At 40.2% G+C, this 22,040-nt stretch overlaps 1 protein-coding gene across 4 annotated transcripts in view; it reads left to right on the forward strand.

The window, feature by feature from the left end:
• Positions 1-7,205: 7,205 nt before the first annotated feature.
• The window catches only part of LOC131103805 (protein shisa-8), a 102,237-nt gene continuing 87,402 nt past the window's right edge, over positions 7,206-22,040 (forward strand). Inside the window, exons 1-3 of one of the 4 annotated variants that reach the window (XM_058050356.1) lie at positions 7,596-7,941; positions 8,084-8,998; positions 11,075-11,715. In XM_058050356.1, the coding sequence (XP_057906339.1) occupies positions 11,150-11,715 (566 nt within the window). In that variant the 5' untranslated portion in view covers positions 7,596-7,941; positions 8,084-8,998; positions 11,075-11,149. The other 3 variants (XM_058050357.1, XM_058050360.1, XM_058050359.1) reach the window with 3 other exon arrangements.

Consider the following 22,040-nt stretch of genomic DNA (forward strand, 5'->3'; position numbering starts at 1 on the left):
TCGACTTCACCGCTCCCCCACGGCTGAGCCTTTTCTCTCTCTCCCACCGCATGTCCTCTCATGGCCTGATTCGAGTTCCCTAACTCCGTCTTTTCCTTCCCAACGCTCGTCTCCACCCTGAGCTAATCTACTGTGAGTGACAGTCAGAGAGTACAGGAATGATGAGCAACTAAGCGAGCGAAAGGGAGTGACACGGAGCAAGGAAAAGCCTCGGCTCCCTCGAGTGAAAACAGAGTAGGGGTGACAGGCGTGTCGTGGTGTGGTGTGGCATACAGTCACATTTTCCGAGACAGTTATATGAGCGGATGGGGAAATGGGTTGAGAAATCGGGGATGTGGGCAAAGAATAAAGACAAGGTTTACAGACGGGAATGGCCTTTGAAGAAGCAGCAAAAGCCTGATGGGGGATGATGACGTCTTGGCTTCCAGGCGACCAAAACGCGACTTATTGATGTGGTCTGACTGACGCGTGAGCACAACTACCAACAACGTAGGCCTCATTGGTTGTTATTACATCTTGAATTCAATTGGATCAACAATCTAGCACCGCAACCAATTGGAAACCAGACTTCTTCTTTGTGTCTTTTGCTTAATTTCTGAGACGGACTGGGACGCAGACGTACATTTTGAAATGGCAATACAGTGGAACCCGGGTCAGTGTCAAGGTCCAACTCTAACCAAAACGTTCTCTAACCAAAATAATGCAAATCCAATTACTGTAATTGCTTTATAACTTTAGAACCTGGGTCAGAGTCCTTAATTCATTTCAGAAGGTCCAACTCTAACCGAAACGTTCTCTAACCAAAATAATGCAAATAACAATTACTGTAATCGCTTGGTAACTTTGGAACCTGGGTCAGCGTCCTTAATTCATTTCAGAAAGTCCAACTCTAACCAAAACGTTCTCTAACCAAAATAATGCAAATATCAATTACTGTAATTGCTTTATAACTTTGGAACCTGGGTCAGAGTCCTTAATTCATTTCAGAAGGTCCAACTCTAACCAAAACGTTCTCTAACCAAAATAATGTAAATCCAATTACTGTAATAACTTTATAACTTTGGAACCTGGGTCAGCATCCTTAATTCATTTCAGAAGGTCCAACTCTAACCAAAACGTTCTCTAACCAAAATAATGCAAATAACAATTACTGTAATTGCTTTATAACTTTGGAACCTGGGTCAGAGTCCTTAATTCATTTCAGAAGGTCCAACTCTAACCAAAACGTTCTCTAACCAAAATAATGCAAATCCAATTACTGTAATCGCTTTATAACTTTGGAACCCAGGTCAGCATCCTTAATTCATTTCAGAAGGTCCAACTCTAACCAAAACGTTCTCTAACCAAAATAATGCAAATAACAATTACTGTAATTGCTTTATAACTTTGGAACCTGGGTCAGAGTCCTTAATTCATTTCAGAAGGTCCAACTCTAACCAAAACGTTCTCTAACCAAAATAATGCAAATAACAATTACTGTAATCGCTTGGTAACTTTGGAACCTGGGTCAGCGTCCTTAATTCATTTCAGAAGGTCCAACTCTAACCAAAACGTTCTCTAACCAAAATAATGCAAATCCAATTACTGTAATTGCTTTATAACTTTGGAACCTGGGTCAGAGTCCTTAATTCATTTCAGAAGGTCCAACTTTAACCAAAACGTTCTCTAACCAAAATAATGCAAATAACAATTACTGTAATCGCTTTATAACTTTAAAACCTGGGTCAGCGTCCTTAATTCATTTCAGAAGGTCCAACTCTAACCAAAACGTTCTTTAACCAAAACAATGCAAATCCAATTACTGTAATCGCTTTATAACTTTGGAACCTGGGTCAGAGTCCTTAATTCATTTCAGAAGGTCCAACTCTAACCAAAACGTTCTCTAACCAAAATAATGCAAATAACAATTACTGTAATCGCTTTATAACTTTGGAACCTGGGTCAGAGTCCTTAATTCATTTCAGAAGGTCCAACTCTAACCAAAACGTTCTCTAACCAAAATAATGCAAATAACAATTACTGTAATCGCTTTATAACTTTGGAACCTGGGTCAGAGTCCTTAATTCATTTCAGAAGGTCCAACTCTAACCGAAACGTTCTCTAACCAAAATAATGCAAATAACAATTACTGTAATTGCTTTATAACTTTGGAACCTGGGTCAGAGTCCTTAATTCATTTCAGAAGGTCCAACTTTAACCAAAACGTTCTCTAACCAAAATAATGCAAATCCAATTACTGTAATCGCTTTATAACTTTGGAACCTGGGTCAGCGTCCTTAATTCATTTCAGAAGGTCCAACTCTAACCAAAACGTTCTCTAACCAAAATAATGCAAATCCAATTACTGTAATCGCTTTATAACTTTGGAACCTGGGTCAGCGTCCTTAATTCATTTCAGAAGGTCCAACTCTAACCAAAACGTTCTCTAACCAAAATAATGCAAATAACAATTACTGTAATCACTTTATAACTTTGGAACCTGGGTCAGCGTCCTTAATTCATTTCAGAAGGTCCAACTCTAACCAAAACGTTCTCTAACCAAAATAATGCAAATAACAATTACTGTAATCGCTTGGTAACTTTGGAACCTGGGTCAGCGTCCTTAATTCATTTCAGAAGGTCCAACTCTAACCAAAACGTTCTCTAACCAAAATAATGCAAATCCAATTACTGTAATCGCTTTATAACTTTGGAACCTGGGTCAGCGTCCTTAATTCATTTCAGAAGGTCCAACTCTAACCAAAACGTTCTCTAACCAAAATAATGCAAATAACAATTACTGTAATCGCTTTATAACTTTGGAACCTGGGTCAGCATCCTTAATTCATTTCAGAAGGTCCAACTCTAACCAAAACGTTCTCTAACCAAAATAATGCAAATCCAATTACTGTAATCGCTTTATAACTTTGGAACCCAGGTCAGCATCCTTAATTCATTTCAGAAGGTCCAACTCTAACCAAAACGTTCTTTAACCAAAACAATGCAAATCCAATTACTGTAATCGCTTTATAACTTTGGAACCCAGGTCAGCATCCTTAATTCATTTCAGAAGGTCCAACTCTAACCAAAACGTTCTCTAACCAAAATAATGCAAATAACAATTACTGTAATTGCTTTATAACTTTGGAACCTGGGTCAGCGTCCTTAATTCATTTCAGAAGGTCCAACTCTAACCAAAACGTTCTTTAACCAAAACAATGCAAATCCAATTACTGTAATCGCTTTATAACTTTGGAACCTGGGTCAGCGTCCTTAATTCATTTCAGAAGGTCCAACTCTAACCAAAACGTTCTCTAACCAAAATAATGCAAATAACAATTACTGTAATTGCTTTGTAACTTTGGAACCTGGGTCAGAGTCCTTAATTCATTTCAGAAGGTCCAACTCTAACCAAAACGTTCTCTAACCAAAATAATGCAAATAACAATTACTGTAATCGCTTTATAACTTTGGAACCTGGGTCAGCGTCCTTAATTCATTTCAGAAGGTCCAACTCTAACCAAAACGTTCTCTAACCAAAATAATGCAAATAAGAACATGATTAGAGCCCTCTAGGCATGAAATAACACCCCTATAGTCACCTTTACACTCATATTACCTAATATAGTACACATAATAATGGAAAATAAGACATCATATGAACATGTTAGCATTGGGGGACTTCCTGTTCTGTTTTTGTTATGTAATGTTCTTATAAAATAAATAACAAAGGTCTATTAGTCTGGTGTAATATGGATTTCCATGATGCCAAGGTCAGTGGCTTCTGGGATAATAAAGCAACTCCAAATCCTTTCTTGTAGTTATCTTAATTTAGACACATTGTTAGCAATAACGTGCATGTAATTAGTAGCAGGGCGTGGAGGAAGCATCGAGGAGAGCGATGAGATAAGATCATGTCTGTTTGACTGCATGTGGCTGTGTCTTGGTGCAAGATTATTATGTTCATTACAGTTAATTGGTTCCACAACGACCTTTGAAATACTGGGATAGGCTCCAGCACCCCCGCGACCCTTGCAAATGAATGGGTAGTTAATTTGGCACCCCCTACTGGTGGTAAATATATACGCACCCAGTCATTATCGAGCCAACAGAGGCAGGCTCAGGGTCATGGGCGCTGTCCATGGTGCTGAAATGACTACTCTTGTTCGCTTGTCTCACTGTTTCTATCTCATCTATATAATATATATGTGTGAGTGTGAATGGTTGTTTGTCTATATGTGCCCTGTGATTGGCTGGCCACCAGTCCAGGGTGTACCCCGCCTCTCGCCCCGAAGACAGCTGGGATAGGCTCCAGCACCCCCCACAAAAATGAATGAATGAACTATTAGAGCCCTCTAGACATGAAATAACACCCCTATAGTAACCTTCACACTTGTGTTACCCAAATAATAAAAACATAATAATGGAAAATATGCCAATTAGGACATAGGTTGTGACATCATGTCTGGTGCCTGTGTGATGAATAAACAATAATAATGAAACAATACGTGGATTGAACTGTTTCTAATAGTAACGGCACAAAGTACAACTAAAAAAATAATCATTGTCGACTGTGGTTAGAGTCCACAGGTGTGCCTAATGAAGTGTCTACTCAGCATACTGTATAGTGAAAGTGAAAGTGAAAATGTGGCCAGTAAATTACCTTGTAGGAGTGAATGAGTGGGGGGAAAAAGGACAGGAAGAGGGGTAGGAAATGTATGCTAGTGCACCACAGCAATGCACACACTCAGTAAGGACCCCCCTCCCCCCGGGACACTACCCCCCCCCCCCCCCTATCCATCCCTTCCTCCCCATTATGTTCCCCTTCTGCACCCTTTGCCTCCTTGTTTCCCGTTCTAGATATCACAAGCATTGTCCTGTTATTGATGGACTATTTGATAGCAGGCCAATCCTCAATCAGCACCCCCCCCCCCCCTTAAAAGAATGACATGCCTCAGATTTACCAGAGGACGCTTTAATGTCAGACCCAAATTGGCTGCGTGACGGAAACGGATTAACTGATTTGTGTCGCATGGCGCAGTGTGGAGTCATGAGTGTGCGCATTTGCATTTAGTGTGAAGCCGCACGTTTGTAAATGCTTATTTTTAAGACGTAACACCAGATGCACTTTGCAGAAGAATTGGAAGCCAGTTTTTAGGGCCGACAGGGTTTGGAATTTAAGCGCACCCGGCAAGCACAAACAAAGTTGGGGGGTGCTTGGAAGATAAAAACTAGATCACCAACAGAAAAAGACGGGAAAGAAGAAGGTAAACACAGTGGAACCAGCAAAGTGGAATTTAGGGAAAAAATAGGCCTACAAAACCTACCAAGACTCTAGTTTTGGCGTTTTTTTTTAAATTTCTGATGCCACCACGGGAGGGTACCCCTGCTGACAAGGAAATATGATGAAGACCATAGACTTAGAAAGACTAGATAGACTAGAAAAGCAAGAATTAGAGATGTCCATATCGACTATTGGTCCAATATCACCAAAACAAGCTCAGTAATCCTTCATTTATTGACATTAAGACATGATTAGAGACCTCTAGGCATGAAATAACACCCCTATAGTCACCTTTACACTCATAATACCTAATATAGTAGACATAATAATGGAAAATAAGACATAATATGAACATGTAAGCATTGGGGGAATTCCTGTTATGTTTTTGTTATGTATTGTTCTTATAAGGGCATGCATAATTTGAATTGGTGTTCACACGCACCATCCCTCCCACAGCACCACTTTCTCCTTATCCACCAGTAATATTAAATTAAACACTAAACAGTAAATTGAGTCAAGTCAAGTCAAAACATGTCAGGTCGAGTCAAGTCCAAAGTCATTAGTCTCCCGAATAAAATGCCATTTTAACATGCTAATTGGACAAATACACAGTAATTAATACAAAAACATGCTAGCTTAATTGACAAAGTGTCTCGCACACAATAAAACTAAAATAAAGTAAAATTATTCCAACAACATGCATGCTAGGTTAATTAGCGACTCCAAATTGTCCATAGGTATGAATGTGAGTGTGAATGGTTGTTTGTCTATATGTGCCCTGTGATTGGCTGGCCACCAGTCCAGGGTGGACTCCGCCTCTCGCCCAAAGACAGCTGGGATAGGCTCCAGCATGACCCTCGTGAGGATAAGCGGTAGAAAACGAATGAATTAATGAGTTCTCCTCTTATTTTGTGTGGAAGTGGTAACTTTTTGGCTTCTTATTTTGTCTTTCCCCACCCTCGGCCATCTCTGTGTGGAGTTTGCATGTTCTCCCCCAGTGCATGCGTGGGTTTTCTCCGGGTACTCCGGTTTCCTCCCACATTCCAAAAACATGCTAGGTTAATTAGCGACTCCAAATTGTCCATAGGTATGAATGTGAGTGGGACCAGTGCAATCCAATCCAACCAAGGACATTGTCCAGGAACATTCATGTGCATTGACTATTTGACAACCCCCCCCCCAAAGATGTCACTTTCCCTTGTAGGAAGCCTACCTGACCCCCCCCCCCCCCCCATCCTTCCCCATATATCACCCCACCCCACCCCATCCTCCTCTGTCAGTTCCTATTCCCATGTTTCTTAATCCCCCTCCCTCCCTGGCGATAATTCCTTACTTCTTTCCACTCTCTCTCTCTTTCTCTCTCGCTCTGGCAGCCACACCGCCATCCTCCTGCACCCTTCCTCCAGATCCCGCCATTTTTTTTTTTCGGGTTTATCTCCCCCCCCTTCCCACCTCCTCTTCCGTACTGCCTTCCATGCCTGTGATCTCTCTCCCCTAAATCATCCCCCCTGTAGACTGCAGCAGTACACTGAGATGAGGGTGGGAGGTGGGGTGTGTGTGGGGTGTGGGGGGGGGGGGGGTTATAGCACGGTAATTAAGGACATACACACAAGAGTCATGTTTGCTTGGACTGTTACAAAATTTGGGAATTTTGGTTGTAAAATAAAGGGATAACTGTGCACATGGAGCAGGGAATGAGCGGGAAAAAGGGGGGGGGGAGGAATTCTGTTTCTGAAAGCAATATGTGGGACAACACGGAGATAAGAGCGTGATAGTGATACACAGCAGGGGGGGGGGGTGATGGAGGAGAGTCAGCAAGAAAGCCTTGCGCTCATTTGCTCTCAATAAAGTGTGTGTGTGAGAGAGAGAGAGAGGGAGAGAGAGAGGGTGAAAGAGAGAGAAAAGGAGGAGGAGTGTGCGGCAGAGAGGGAGGGAGTGAGCGTGTGCGATATTGTCATCCAGTCCTGTCAGAGAACAGCAAGAGAACGGCGAGCGGGGAAGCATCGGGCGAGTGACGGGATACAGACAGCACCGAATGAGAGCGGGAACAAGCTGGGAATAAACGGAATACACACACACACGGAAGAAGACGGAAATGATGGAATGATGGAATGATGGAATGACATGTGTCTCGCCACTTCTGTTTGGAGCATCCCACAGTGAAAACACATACATATGATATATATATAAAACTCCTATACATATATATCAAATTATGCCTGTTTTCAAAGAAGCTGCAAGCGGACAAGGAGAGAATTGAAATTCCTTTTGGAAGATAATATGCAACATTTTGCTCAAAACTGTTGCATATCATTTTTGCTCAGGTAAAAAAAAAAAAAAAAAAAAAAAAAAAATGAATGGAAAATGTGACTTAATTAATTGAAGCAGCCCCCCCCTAAAAAAAAAAAAAAAAAAAAAAAAACAAGAAAAGAGCATCTGCTGCAGTCCGAGAGGGCTTCTTATGAAAACATGAGCTGATGGTGCCACGCCGCTACTGCTGCTGCCGTTGCTGCTGCTGCTGCTGCTCCACTTCGCCTTGTCAACAACAAAACTGGGGGGAGATTTATTCTGACAAAACTGCACAAAGTGCACAGAGAGCCAGTCTCTTTTGACCTCATGCTGATATTTGCAAAGCTTCGCCAAAAGTCCCACAGTCCGGCTTGTGCAGACCCAAACAGGTGAGGTACATTTTTTTTTTTTTTTTTTTTTGCGTCATTAAAAGCCATAAATATCAAATTTCATTAAAAGTTCAGGAAGTTTGCTGTCAAAAATAATATTTAATTCTTCTTAAGTAACTCCAGCATATATTTTTTTTAACAGCTTCTCATCACTAAGACGCTGAAATCCGCCATTCCTCTTCCCTTCCCAAGGTAGTAAAGACTAAACAGACAAATTCCGGCTGTTTTCTACACATCCCGGGATCCAAAGGATAGGATAAGAGGGCTTTTCCATGGGAGGGTGGAGGGCGGAGGGGTCAAGCAACAGGAGCGTCGTGCAGAGCGGGTGCAAAAAGCCACTGGAGTCCCTGTGTGCTGCGTGAAAGAACAGCCGGGAAAAGGGGGGTGGGGAGGGGAGGGGTGGGGTGTGGGGGGTTAAGGCTGTTTGTGCATGCGTGAGAAAAGAAGAAGAAGAAGAAGAAGAAGAAGAGACGCTCCCGGACTGTTGTCATCACCGGATTACAGCTGGATAAATGCCCGGAGTTTTCTTTTAAGGAACAGCTGACGTTTACCTGTTGGGTCACTGAAAAAGACCCGGGAAAAATGGCCGCCACTACGATAACAAAAGGTGTCCGCCGTGCAGCGAGGATGATACGTGCAAGTTAAGGAAGTGTAGTGCAAGAAGGCGGACATCTCCTGTGAGGAACAACACACTCGGGTGAGTTTTCCCTCGGAACGTCAGAAGTCATTAGCCGTCGTTGCGCCAGATGTGCGACCCACTCAGGAGTCCCTGAGAAGCCCTCTTCCCAAGATGGGAACTGGGGACTCTTTGAGAGTGTGAGAAGAATCCCCCGCTTCTTTTGGACAGCAGCAGCAAGCACTCTCACTCACACACACACACACACACACACACACACACACACACACGTGTGAATCCGCAGCCAAGTTGGACGCCAAAGCAGGAAATGCCACCAGCACATTTATCTGTGGGCAACAAGCACTCCTGAACTGGATCCACTACAAGCCAGACCGTTTGGATCTGTTTACAACCGCTGGAAGCCATATGGCTTTGTCCAAGGTGACATTTCAGAACTTTAGCTACTTGGCACACACACACACACACACACACACACACACACACACACACACACATGCACGCACACCTAGTATAAGGATGAGGGGGCTACAGTGGAACCTCTAGGATTGCACACAATGCGTTCCGGAAGGAATGCTGGTCGGACTACAATTTGTTTGGATTTGTTTGAAGTAAAAACAAGTGTAAAAACAAGTTAATCCTTGTTTCCATTGAAGAAAAAAAAAATAAAAAAATAAAAATAATAAAAATAATAAAAATAATAAAATAATAAAATAATAAAATAAAAAAATTATAAAAATTATATAATAATAAAATAATAAAATAATATAATAAATAATAAAATAAAATAAAAAATACCCCCCCCCCCATAACAAAGACTGGACGTCAAGTTGACAAAATATCAACTTATCAAGTCAAGTTAAAACAGCTTTCTTTCCCCGTTTGTATTATCATCTTTCGTACAAGTGTAAAAACAAGTTAATCCTTGTTTCCATTGAATAAAAAAATAAAATAAAATAAAAATAATATAATTAATAATAAAATAAAAATAAACCCCCCGTAACAAAGACTGGACGTCAAGTTGACAAAATATCAAGTAATCAAGTCAAGTTAAAACAGCTTTCTTTCCCCGTTTGTATTATCGTCTTTCATACAAGTGTAAAAACAAGTTAATACTTGTTTCCATTGGATAATAAAAATAATAAAAATAATAAAAATAATAAAAATAATAAAATAATAAAAATAATAAAAATAATAAAAATAATAAAAAATAATAAAAATAGTAAAAAATAATATAATAAATAATACAATAAAATAAAAATAAACCAAGTTATTAAGTCAAGTTAAAACAAAATATTCACACATCAGCTTTTGATGTTCCAGACCAAACCACACACTCTTTGTGTTTGGTTCATATTGATTTGGACGAACCAACTACTCAGTTAATCGACACAACACACTTCAGATTAATCGACTGAGAAATAATCGTGAGTTGCAGCCCTCCACTCGACTCTCGTACGTACCGCAGACCTGGGTTTGAACACAGGGAAGACCCAGATGGGTCATTGGTGCCGTGCCCCGGATGAGAGTGGGATTGAGGGCTGTGAGTGGAATGGTACACGAGTAAACGTCTAACTTTTAGGAGTCAGGCTGGACGTGGAGTTAGTGTGACGACTAGCGCCTTTGACTCAAGCAAAAACAATAAAGGGCTACACGGAGGTCAAGTGGTTAGCGCGCAGGCTACACAGCTAGGAGACACAAGTTCGATTCCACCCTCGGCTATCTCGGAATTTGCATCTTCTCCCCGTGCATTTGTGGGTTTTCTCCGAGTACTCCAAAAACATGCTAGGTTAATTAGCGACTCCAAATTGTCCATAGGTATGAATGTGAGTGTGAATGGTTGTTTGTCTATATGTGCCCTGTGATTGGCTGTCCACCAGTCCAGGGTGTATCCCGCCTCTTGCCTCGAAGTCAGCTGGGTCAACAGAGGTTGATCTTCCAAAAATGGTAAAACAAGCCACAGAAAACTAAAAACCATCCATAAAAGATTAGCATGCTTGCAAAGCGGATGTTTTGTTATGTATCCCTTTAAGACATTTTTCTTTGGATTCAAAGTTAACAACCTCAGAGGTTCCACCTTGTGCCGTATGATCAATTCCGTGCACATAAATGCTTTATCGCAAGGGACTCGTTCACCGTACGTTAGGAGTACACCGAGATGGGAAATTGATTTCTTTCACTCACTTGTTCCGCTGCCTTGATAGCAATTGAGTCATACGTATTAGCTGGTAATGCTAATTCTCACACTAGTGATTGGACGTGTCCTCTGGGGAAAAAAACACGCGCAGGCAGATGCGAGGCCTTTGATTCTTCACGCACAGGGTGACTCTCTTGATAATTGATAAGACATGTGTAAGAATGGTTTGTGACTTTATATTTGTTATTATTATTATTATTTTTCCAGGCCTAGTAGCATTAATGTTGAGTGTATCAATAACAATTACACATCACTGAGTGTAAGAATGGTTTGTAACTTTATATTTGTTATTATTTTTCCAGACCTAGGAGCATTAATGTTGGGTGTATCAGTAACAATTACACATCACTGACGCATCACAAGACCGAGGATCCAAGATGTCTACCTACATGCAACCACTGTTGGTCAGCTTCTCGATGGCCATTCTTCTGGGTTTGACCTCTCTGGGTGGACTGAACCATCGGCCTTCGGGACAGGTTTTGGCCCAGGCTCCACCTAATAACCTGACAACCGAACCCTCAGTGTTACCAGAGGCTGCACTGGCAACACCGACTCCGGACACAGAGGTCCAAACAGTCCCGGGTGGGGCCAATCGCTGCTGGGGTTACTACGACGTCATGGGCCAGTGGGACCCGCCCTTCAACTGCAACGCTGGAATCTATATGTTTTGTTGCGGTTCTTGCTTCTACCGCTTCTGCTGCCAATTCCAAATCCACAGTTTGGATCAGACTTCCTGTTCGAACTACGACACGCCCGTCTGGGCAAACACCGGGCGACCGGCAGCGCCCGTCACAGAGGTTCAACAGGAACCAGACCGCGATCAAACCCATATGATCGTGTATATTATCTGTGGCGTGGTGGCCATCATGGTGCTCATCGGGATTTTCACTAAGCTCGGATTGGAGAAGAGTCAAGGAGGCCAGACGGACATGACTAATTCCAGGTACGTTTTTCATTTCAGTAATTGTTGGATCTTTGGCATTTATTCTCAAGACATTGACTCCATCGCAACTGGACTCTTTAGGTTGTCTAAGAAGTCTTTCCCCTAGTCCTAGACTAGGGCTGCCTTAGTCTTTCATCCAAGACAAAGACTGCCCCAGTCTAAGGTTGCCTTAGTCTCTAGCCCCAGACTAGGGCTACCCTAGAGTGTAGGGCTGCCTCTGTCTCTAGCCCTAGAAGGGGGCTGTCCCAGTCTTTAGTCCCAAGGGTTGCCCCAGTCTCAAGTCCTCGGCTAGGGCTGCCTCAGTCTCTAGCACTACACTAGGTCTAGCCTAGAGAGTAGGGCTTCCCTAGTCTCTAGCCCTAGACTAAGGCTGACTTAGTCTTTTGTCCAAGACAAAGGCTGCCCAAGTCTCTAGTCCTAGGAAAGGGCTGCGCTAGTCTCTAGCCCTAGATGGGGGCTGTCCCAGTCTTTAGTCCCAAGGGCTGCCCCAGTCTCTAGCCTTAGGCTAGGTCTAACTTAGCTTTAGACCTAGACTAGGGCGACCCTAGAGAGTAAGGCTGCTGTAGTCTCTAGCCCTAGAGTGGGGCTGTCCCAGTCTTTAGTCCCAAGGGCTGCCCCAGTCTCTAGCCTTAGGCTAGGGCTACCTTAGCTTTAGATCTAAACTAGGGCGACCCTAGAGAGTAAGGCCGTCCTCGTCTCTAGCCCTAGATTGGAGCTGTCCCAGTCTTTAGTCCCAAGGGCTGCCCCAGTCTCTAGCCTTAGGCCAGGGCTACCTTAGCTTTAGACCTAAACTAGGGCGACCCTAGAGAGTAAGGCTGCCCTCGTCTCTAGCCCTAGATTGGGGCTGTCCCAGTCTTTAGTCCCAAGGGCTGCCCCAGTCTCTAGCCTTAGGCTTGGGCTACCTTAGCGCTAGACCTAGACTAAGGCTGCCCTACTGTTAGCCCTAAACTAGGGGTGTACTATCACTAGTATTTTATTTAATCTAATCTAAGAATACAACAGTGTACTGTAACATAGCATAGCAGAAATGTAGCGCAACGTAGCGTCATAGTACCACATAATGTAGTATAACATATCGTAACGTAGGGTAGCTTAACATAGCGTGCCGTAACACCAAGTAACGTAAAGTAATAATAAATGTGTGTACATCTTCGGAATACTTACACTACAGTAAAGCATATCGTTGTAAAAAAAAAAAAACGTGATTTTCACAGTTTTGGTCTCTTAGGCCGCTGATATCAACACGAGAATACTTCTACAAACTGTACAGCTGTGTTGTACTTGTGTACTGGAGGTATCGCTATTTCACATTGATGTCGGATCGATTCCTGTGACACAACTGTGACTCTGCCAAAGTTTGGCCTCCAGGGGACGATCTGAAGGGAGCGGGTGTTTTTTGGGTGGGTGGAATATCGAGTGGATCTGACTGGAGCGGAGCCAACGGTTAATTCCAGTGCAGAGATCAGTGAGGACAAGAGAGACAGAGTGTGTGTCAGTGTGTTTGGTGTGTGAGCCGCCCTATCGGGGCAATAAGAATGGCACCGTGGGGGCTCCTTTAAAACGCCATCATTACCAGATCTCTCAGCCTACTCGGGGAATGAGTAAGAGGATGGTGTGGGTCTAATGGAGAGGAAGGAAGTGTGGGTGAACGCTGGACATCGGCGCTGATTAATCCTGGCTACGAGCCACCCATAATATGATGAAAGCTGGCTCTTGGCACATTTTAGATCCGTTCATGGGAATTTCTTGAATGAAGCCATGACTTGGGTGATTAGTTGGAATTTTGGTCACCTGTCAAAAGTCATATGAGGAATTTGTCGGAATTTTTTTCAGCAGGATACGAACCAAAGACAGAATCGAACCATTATCTACTGTATGTTGCGTATCTAAAATAAACTGATCATGCTGTAATGAAAAAAAAAGCAAAACTAAAGGGCATGCCCATCACCTGCTTGTCCTGTTGGGCCATCCTAGAAAATTTCTCGAGGATTTAGCAAAAATTGGACATAGCCTACTTCACCTAGATGACGACTGATAATTACACATCAATGAGTGTAAGAATGGTTTGTAACTTTATATTTGTTATTATTATTATTATTTTTCCAGACCTAGTAGGATTAATGTTAGGTGTATCAGTAACAATTACACATCACTGAGTGTAAGAATCATTACTAACTTTATATTTGTTATTATTTTTCCAGACCTAGGAGCATTAATTGGGTGTATCAGTAACAATTACACATCACTGAGTGTAAGAATGGTTTGTAACTTTATATTTGTTATTATTTTTCCAGACCAAGCAGCATTAATGTTAGGTGTATCAGTAACAATTACACATCACTGAGTGTAAGAATCGTTACTAACTTTATATTTTTTATTATTTTTCCAGACCTAGGAACATTGATGGTGGGTATATTAGTAACAATTACACATCACTGAGTGTAAGAATCGTTAGTAACTTTATATTTGTTATTATTTTTCCAGACCTAAGAACATTAATGTTGGGTGTATCAGTAACAATTACACATCACTGAGTGTAAGAATGGTTTGTAACTTTATATTTGTTATTATTTTTCCAGACCTAGTAGCATTAATGTTAGGTGTATCAGTAACAATTACACATCACTGAGTGTAAGAATCATTACTAACTTTATATTTGTTATTATTTTTCCAGACCTAGGAGCATTAATTGGGTGTATCAGTAACAATTACACATCACTGAGTGTAAGAATGGTTTGTAACTTTATATTTGTTATTATTTTTCCATACCTAGGGGCATTCATGTTGGGTGTATCAGTAACAATGGGTGGTTTGTAACTTTATATTTGTTATTATTTTTGCCCATCACTTACTTGTCCTGTTGGGCCATCCTAGAAAATTTCTCGAGGATTTAGCGAAAATTGGACATAGCCTACTTCACCAGAATGACGAAACATTGGCGGCGTATACTTTATTAATCAAGCTCCAGGATTAAACTCAAGACCTGCTGCGGTTTACATCAGCTCCTTCCGAGTGAAAACCAAAATGTGTTTTTTCCACGCGGAAGAGATGAGCTCATCTTGGCCTGCCAATCATATTTGAAAACCCATTGGCAACTTCCATACGTTGAGTAGTGAAGCACTTTCGCCCAGCTGCGATCAAGTCAGTGTGCACAGGTGTGTGTGTGTGTGTGTGCATGTGTGTGTGTGTGTGTGTGTGTGAGCACTCGACAAAATAAATCTAACCATAAAGCTGTTAAGGTGGTAATGTGCTGAAGCCTTGGGTCAGGCAATCACAACAGTCAGTGGTGCAATGATACACACACACACACACACACACACCTCCCATTACAGCTGTGCATTACTCCCTCTGTTGCCCCCCCCCCCCCACTGCACCCACCCCACTGCATCGCTACTCATCTCCCAAGCGCCTGTTAGTGTTTTTGTTTTGCTCGTCATCTGTCTGTTGTCACGCCTGTTGTGCGGATACAGCTGCAAAGATTAATTAAAAATTAATCACATCCTTTGATACATGATTCAGCACAGTCGGGTAATACATCTTTTTTTTTTTTTTTTTTTACTTAATAGAAAGAGTTGGGAACTCAAAATGAAACTATTATATTTTATTATAACATTTAAATATGATGGATTTTATACTCACATCACTACGTGTGTGTTTTTTCTATACATCATTCTGATTTTTTTTAATATAAGGCATTAAGAAAACACACTCAAAAATGTGACGATATGTAGTATTCTGCACTGGTCACTAGGTGTCAGTAATGTTACTGTAACTGCTGATTTCACTTCCTGTCTCACATTTACAGCAAATCACACAAACACATGTCTTATTTTCTCTTATTGTGTCTACCGTATTGGGCAATACAAGTATAAAGGTGACTATAGGGGTGTTATTTCATGTCTAGAGGACTCTAATAATGATAAAAAAAAACATGCTGAGGAGGGCCTAAAGTGATTTTCTATGCTATAACTACAAAGATATTTCATGTATCAATAAGGAAGCTTTACAGCTAATTTACAATAAAATAAAATAAAATAAAATAAAATAAAATAAAATAAAATAAAATAAAATAAAATAAAATAAAATAAAATAAAATAAAATAAAATAAAATAAAATAAAATAAAATAAAATAAAATAAAATAAAATAAAATAAAATAAAATGAATTTAATTTAATTTAAAGATTTATTAAATTAAATTAAAGATATAATTCAATTTAAATTAAATTTAAATTTAAATTAAATTAAAGATTTAATTTAATTTACAGAGCTAATTTAATAACAAGAAATTCACCAAAAATCTTAATTAATAGGGTTTTTTTAGTAGGGTTTTTTAGTATAAGGGCCAAAAATGAAGGAACAAAAATGAATAATGCGAAAATGACAGCATGAACAACACCGTAAGTCACAATCGATTTGAGAATTAATTATCTGAGACATCTAAGAGAAATACATAAAAGAAAATTTGTCATTTTACCATAATAAAGTCATAATTTTATGAGAATAAGGTTGTAAAGGAAAAAGTCAGAATAGCCTGAAATAAAGGTGTAATTTACATTCTAACTGTCGAAAAAAGTATAAAGTTATCCTTGTATTAAGACGCAAACTGTTATGTTTCTTGTTTATTTACACTTGTAAACAATGTTTTAGCACAGTAGGAGCAATTTAATGATTGTATAAACATGTCCGTCTGCTCCTGAAAAAAAAAAAAAGAACAAATATGGGGTTCGTATGAAAAACTATGACTTTCACTCATTCCAAATTTGGATTAATTCTCAGGATGCTGTGAAAATATGCTAAAATCCAGGCTTTAAAATTCCGGAATATGACAACTTTATTGTCATAACAAAAGAGCCATCTCTTTGCGGTTTGTTTAGGGGACAACTTTGTGGTTAAATCTATTGTCAATTACACAAGCCACACACACACACACACACACACACACAAACACACCCAGCGGTGCAATGTCCCTCTCATTCCTTTTAATGGCGTCACCCGACTCATCATAAGTTATTCCACACAAGAGCTTTGCGTTCAAGGGCACCGCCAATTGAATGAGTCACCGGGGGGATGCAAACAGTCATTTCCATGAGCCATTCTATTGCTTTACTGTATTGTATTTCATCCACGGGGCTTTCTATTTCCTTTATTGTTCAGCCGCGGTGGCGCTTTTCATCATCGGGCGTGACAGGTGTTTACAGCGAAGCGATGAACGCTCGCACCGCGACGCTTTTCCTCAATCGGTTACTGCGGCCGCTCCGGTCAGCACTTATTGACGACATGTTTGGTTTTCTCACTTGTGCTGATTAAATCCTAATTTAGTCCGGCCTATTAATGAACAAGAATTTTTTTGCATCAAAAAAAAAGCTGGAAAAGTAAATAAAAATAATGACTTTATCCATCGAAACCATGTTTTTTTCCCCCCGAAAAGCTAATCGTGTTAAATTAAATTAAATTAAATTAAATTAAATTAAATTAAATTAAATTAAATTAAATTAAATTAAATTAAATTAAATTAAATTAAATTAAATTAAATTAAATTAAATTAAATTAAATTAAATTAAATTAAATTAAATTAAATTAAATTAAATTAAATTAAATTCACCAAAAATCTTAATTGATAGGGTTTTTTTTTTCAACAAGTATAAGGGCCAAAAATGAAGGAACAAAAATGAATAATGCGAAAATGACAGCATGAACAACACCGTAAGTCACAATCAATTTGAGAATTAATTATCTGAGACATCTAAGAGAAATACATAAGAGAAAATTTGTCATTTTACCATAATAAAGTCATAATTTTATGAGAATAAAGTTGTAAAGGAAAAAGTCAGAATGTCCTGAAATAAAGGTGTGAACAAATGAACAAGATTTTTTTGCATCAAAAAAAGCTGGAAAAAAAAACAAAAATAAGGACTTTATCCATCGAAACCATGTTTTTTTCCCCCGAAAAGCTAATCGTGTTAAATTAAATTAAATTAAATTAAATTAAATTAAATTAAATTAAATTAAATTAAATTAAATTAAATTAAATTAAATTAAATTAAATTAAATTAAATTAAATTAAATTAAATTAAATTAAATTAAATTAAATTAAATTAAATTAAATTAAATTAAATTAAATTAAATTCAAGAAATTCACCAAAAATCTTAATTGATAGGGTTTTTTTTTTTCAACAAGTATAAGGGCCAAAAATGAAGGAACAAAAATGAATAATGCGAAAATGACAGCATGAACAACACCGTAAGTCACAATCAATTTGAGAATTAATTATCTGAGACATCTAAGAGAAATACATAAGAGAAAATTTGTCATTTTACCATAATAAAGTCATAATTTTATGAGAATAAAGTCAGAATGTCCTGAAATAAAGGTGAAAAAAATGAACAAGATTTTTTTGCATCAAAAAAAGCTGTGAAAAAAAAACAAAAATAATGACTTTATCCATCAAAACCATGTTCCCCCCCCCCCCCCCCCCCCCGAAAAGCTAATCGTGTTAAATTAATTTCCCTGATGTAAAACTTTCTTTGATGGCGAAACACTCAAAAAAAAAAAAATAGATTTCCTCCCTCCTGATATAATCAGGATTATTATTTTCTTCATCCTCCTGCAGGGATTTGGGAGGAATTATAACAATGATTATTTTTCATCCTGTGATTGCTTTTTACTCGTTTACTTCCTGAGTGTCACCCCTCTTCGAAAAACACACAAAAAATGGTTATGGATCACACACGCACGTACATTAGTTGTGGAATCTGATAGAAAATTGTTACAATGTAACATGAGGACACAAAGATTAGCAACACCAGCGTAGCTATGCTAACATGACCAGTCCAGTTTAGACTCAAGATTAGGTTAGACTATTCCAAAAACACAAAATGAGCGAAGGCATTCGGGGTACACCCTGGACTGGTTGGCCAGCCAATCACAGGGCACATATAGACAAACAACCATTCACACTCACATTCATACCTATGGACAATTTGGAGTCGCTAATTAACCTAGCATGTTTGTTTTTGGAATGTGGAAGAAAACCGGAGTACCCGGAGAAAACCCACGCATGCACGGGGAGAACATGCAAACTCCACACAGAGATAACCGAGGGTGGAATTGAACCCTGGTCTCCTAGCTGTGAGGTCTGAGCGCTAACCACTCGACCACCGTGCAACCAAGCCAGAACTTAATAAGTGAGGGAGTTGATATTAAAGACATACAAACATAACATTTACCACCAAAACGTCATTTTTGTCTCACAGCTAGGAGACCAGGGTTCAATTCCACCCTCGGCCATCTCTGTGTGGAGTTTGCATGTTCTCCCCGTGCATGCATTGGTTTTCTCCGGGTACTCCGGTTTCTTCCCACATTCCAAAAACATGCTAGGTTAATTAGCGACTCCAAATTGTCCATTGGTATGAATGTGAGTGTGAATGGTTGTTTGTCTATATGTGCCCTGTGATTGGTTGGCCACCAGTCCATGATGTACCCTGTCTCTTGCCCGAAGACACCCCCCGCGACTCTAGTTAGGAAAAGCAGTAGAAAATGAATGAATGAATTAAATTCCTCATCATGTAATTATAATTGCACATTACTTACAGACACAGCCATTAAGGCAGAACGGTATTGGAATGTATTCTGGAACAAAAACTGCGTAACAGCGTCACAAGCTCAACTCTATGAAGTATTGTGGTTACTACTACTGTCGCCAAAAAATCAACCCCCCCCCCCCACACTTTAGCTTAAAAGCTAACTTCCATAAATGTTGCTGTTAAAGTGACTGTCTTTTAGTTTTATGCGTACACGAGTCGTATTTAGTCGTGCTGTGGGAGCCCCCCCCCCCACCGCCACGGTCGCCTCTGAGCTCAACTGTTGCTGCAGTGGCTCCTCGCCGCACATGCTGATCACATGACCTTTGGCTGCGTTGCCATCGGCCTCCCATCCTATTGCTGTCAGCTGTCTATTTCTATATTTTGTCATGGCATCTTCATTGGAGCCCCGCGTCCTCTAAGGATTCATGCGGAAAAACTAGCATGTTTGGGATCGGGAAGGGTGGGAGGGGGGGGTACATGTGTGCCTGGCAGATGGTCCCATGCCTCCCATTTAGTATTTATATCATCCATGTGGTCGTACGACGTATGTACGCCGTGAAAGCAACATCAACATCAACAGACTCTAACCGGGACATCTCGATAGCACTGTGACATTTAGAAGCCATTAATCAGCTCCTGTACTTCAAACTAATTAAATATGCAAAGTAGCTTCCCATGCAATGGAAATGCTGGAAGTAAATGGGATAATATTACGTAATACTTTTCCACCTCCATATCAGCAAAAATGTCATATCACGCCACACACTCCGATTTGACGGTGTTGGGTCTGCTTGTATGTCGCCGGCCGAGTTTGGGAACAAACTCGGGTTCCATTTGCACTCCAGTGATCCCGGTAATGGTCTCGTTCCGGTGCAGATTGACACTGGTTGCGAGTTGCCCTGACAGAAAATCAACCGCTTATATGGGGCGGTTTGCTGGAGCGTGCATCGGTTGGCGAGCATTATGACCGTCTATGCGCCATATAGCTTCCAATCTAGCTCGGAATCTATCCGTGTAAAGCGAGACTGAACCACTCCACTTCGTATATGATGAGTGGGGAGTGGAGGGGCTTTAATGTACTCTACCGTGGAACTGCCGTGGAACACGCTAGCATCAAAAATTCCGTACCTCACATATAGCATGGAGGAAATGGGTATAGATAAACAACACAACGAGGTACTTTGTACTTCGGTACGAGGTACATTATTTTAAAAAAAAACTTAAACTGTATTATGGAAAGCAGGAAGTGAACAAATGTAACAGTTACTGATTGTAAAAGTACCAAGTACAAACCCGACCCCAACACAAACTGAGGGAGGTAAGTCACCTTTGATGCGCTACACTACTCTACCGTGGAACTGCAGTGGAACATGCTAGCATCAAAAATACGTACCTTAAATATAGCATGGAGGAAATGAGTATAGATTAACAACACAACGAGGTACTTTGTACTTCGATACGAGGTACATTATTTTAAAAAAAAACCTTAAACTGTATTATGGAAAGCAGGAAGTGAACAAATGTAACAGTTACTGATTGTAAAAGTACCAAGTACAAACCCGACCCCAACACAAACTGAGGGAGGTAAGTCACCTTTGATGCGCTACACTACTCTACCGTGGAACTGCCGTGGAACACGCTAGCATCAAAAATACGTACCTTAAATATAGCATGGAGGAAATGGGTATAGATTAACAACACAACGAGGTACTTTGTACTTCGGTACGAGGTACATTATTTCAAAAAAACAACTTAAACTGTATTATGGAAAGCAGGAAGTGAACAAATGTAACAGTTACTGATTGTAAAAGTACCAAGTACAAATCCGACCCCAACACAAACTGAGGGAGGTAAGTCACCTTTGATGCGCTACACTACTCTACCGTGGAACTGCAGTGGAACACGCTAGCATCAAAAATTCCGTACCTCACATATAGCATGGAGGAAATGGGTATAGATAACAACACAACGAGGTACTTTGTACTTCGGTACGAGGTACATTATTTAAAAAAACAACTTAAACTGTATTATGGAAAGCAGGAAGTGAACAAATGTAACAGTTACTGATTGTAAAAGTACCAAGTACAAATCCGACCCCAACACAAACTGAGGGAGGTAAGTCACCTTTGATGCGCTACACTACTCTACCGTGGAACTGCAGTGGAACACGCTAGCATCAAAAATACGTACCTTAAATATAGCATGGAGGAAATGGGTATAGATTAACAACACAACGAGGTACTTTGTACTTCGATACGAGGTACATTATTTCAAAAAAACAACTTAAACTGTATTATGGAAAGCAGGAAGTGAACAAATGTAACAGTTACTGATTGTAAAAGTACCAAGTACAAATCCGACCCCAACACAAACTGAGGGAGGTAAGTCACCTTTGATGCGCTACACTGCTGAAAATCCAAACTATCCCTTTAAGAACATAGTTCCATTCCCGCAGAGTAGGGGTGGGCAAACATTTTGAGTTAACAAAATTGCCTGGGGGGCCAGAAAATAAATTTAACACACACACTATTTTACGCTTAAATTCGCTTAAATTCTTAAATACGTTTAATTCTAACTGGCTGCACGGTGGACAAGTGGTTAGCGCGCGGACCTCACAGCTAGGAAACCCGAGTTCAATTCCACCCTCGGCTATATCTGTGTGGAGATTGCATGTTCTCCCCGTGCATGCGTGGGTTTTCTCCGGGTACTCCGGTTTCCTCCCACATTCCAAAAAAAAAACA

The sequence above is a fragment of the Doryrhamphus excisus genome, chromosome 15 (genome assembly GCF_030265055.1).
Source record: "Doryrhamphus excisus isolate RoL2022-K1 chromosome 15, RoL_Dexc_1.0, whole genome shotgun sequence".
Taxonomy (NCBI): Eukaryota; Metazoa; Chordata; class Actinopteri; order Syngnathiformes; family Syngnathidae; genus Doryrhamphus; species Doryrhamphus excisus.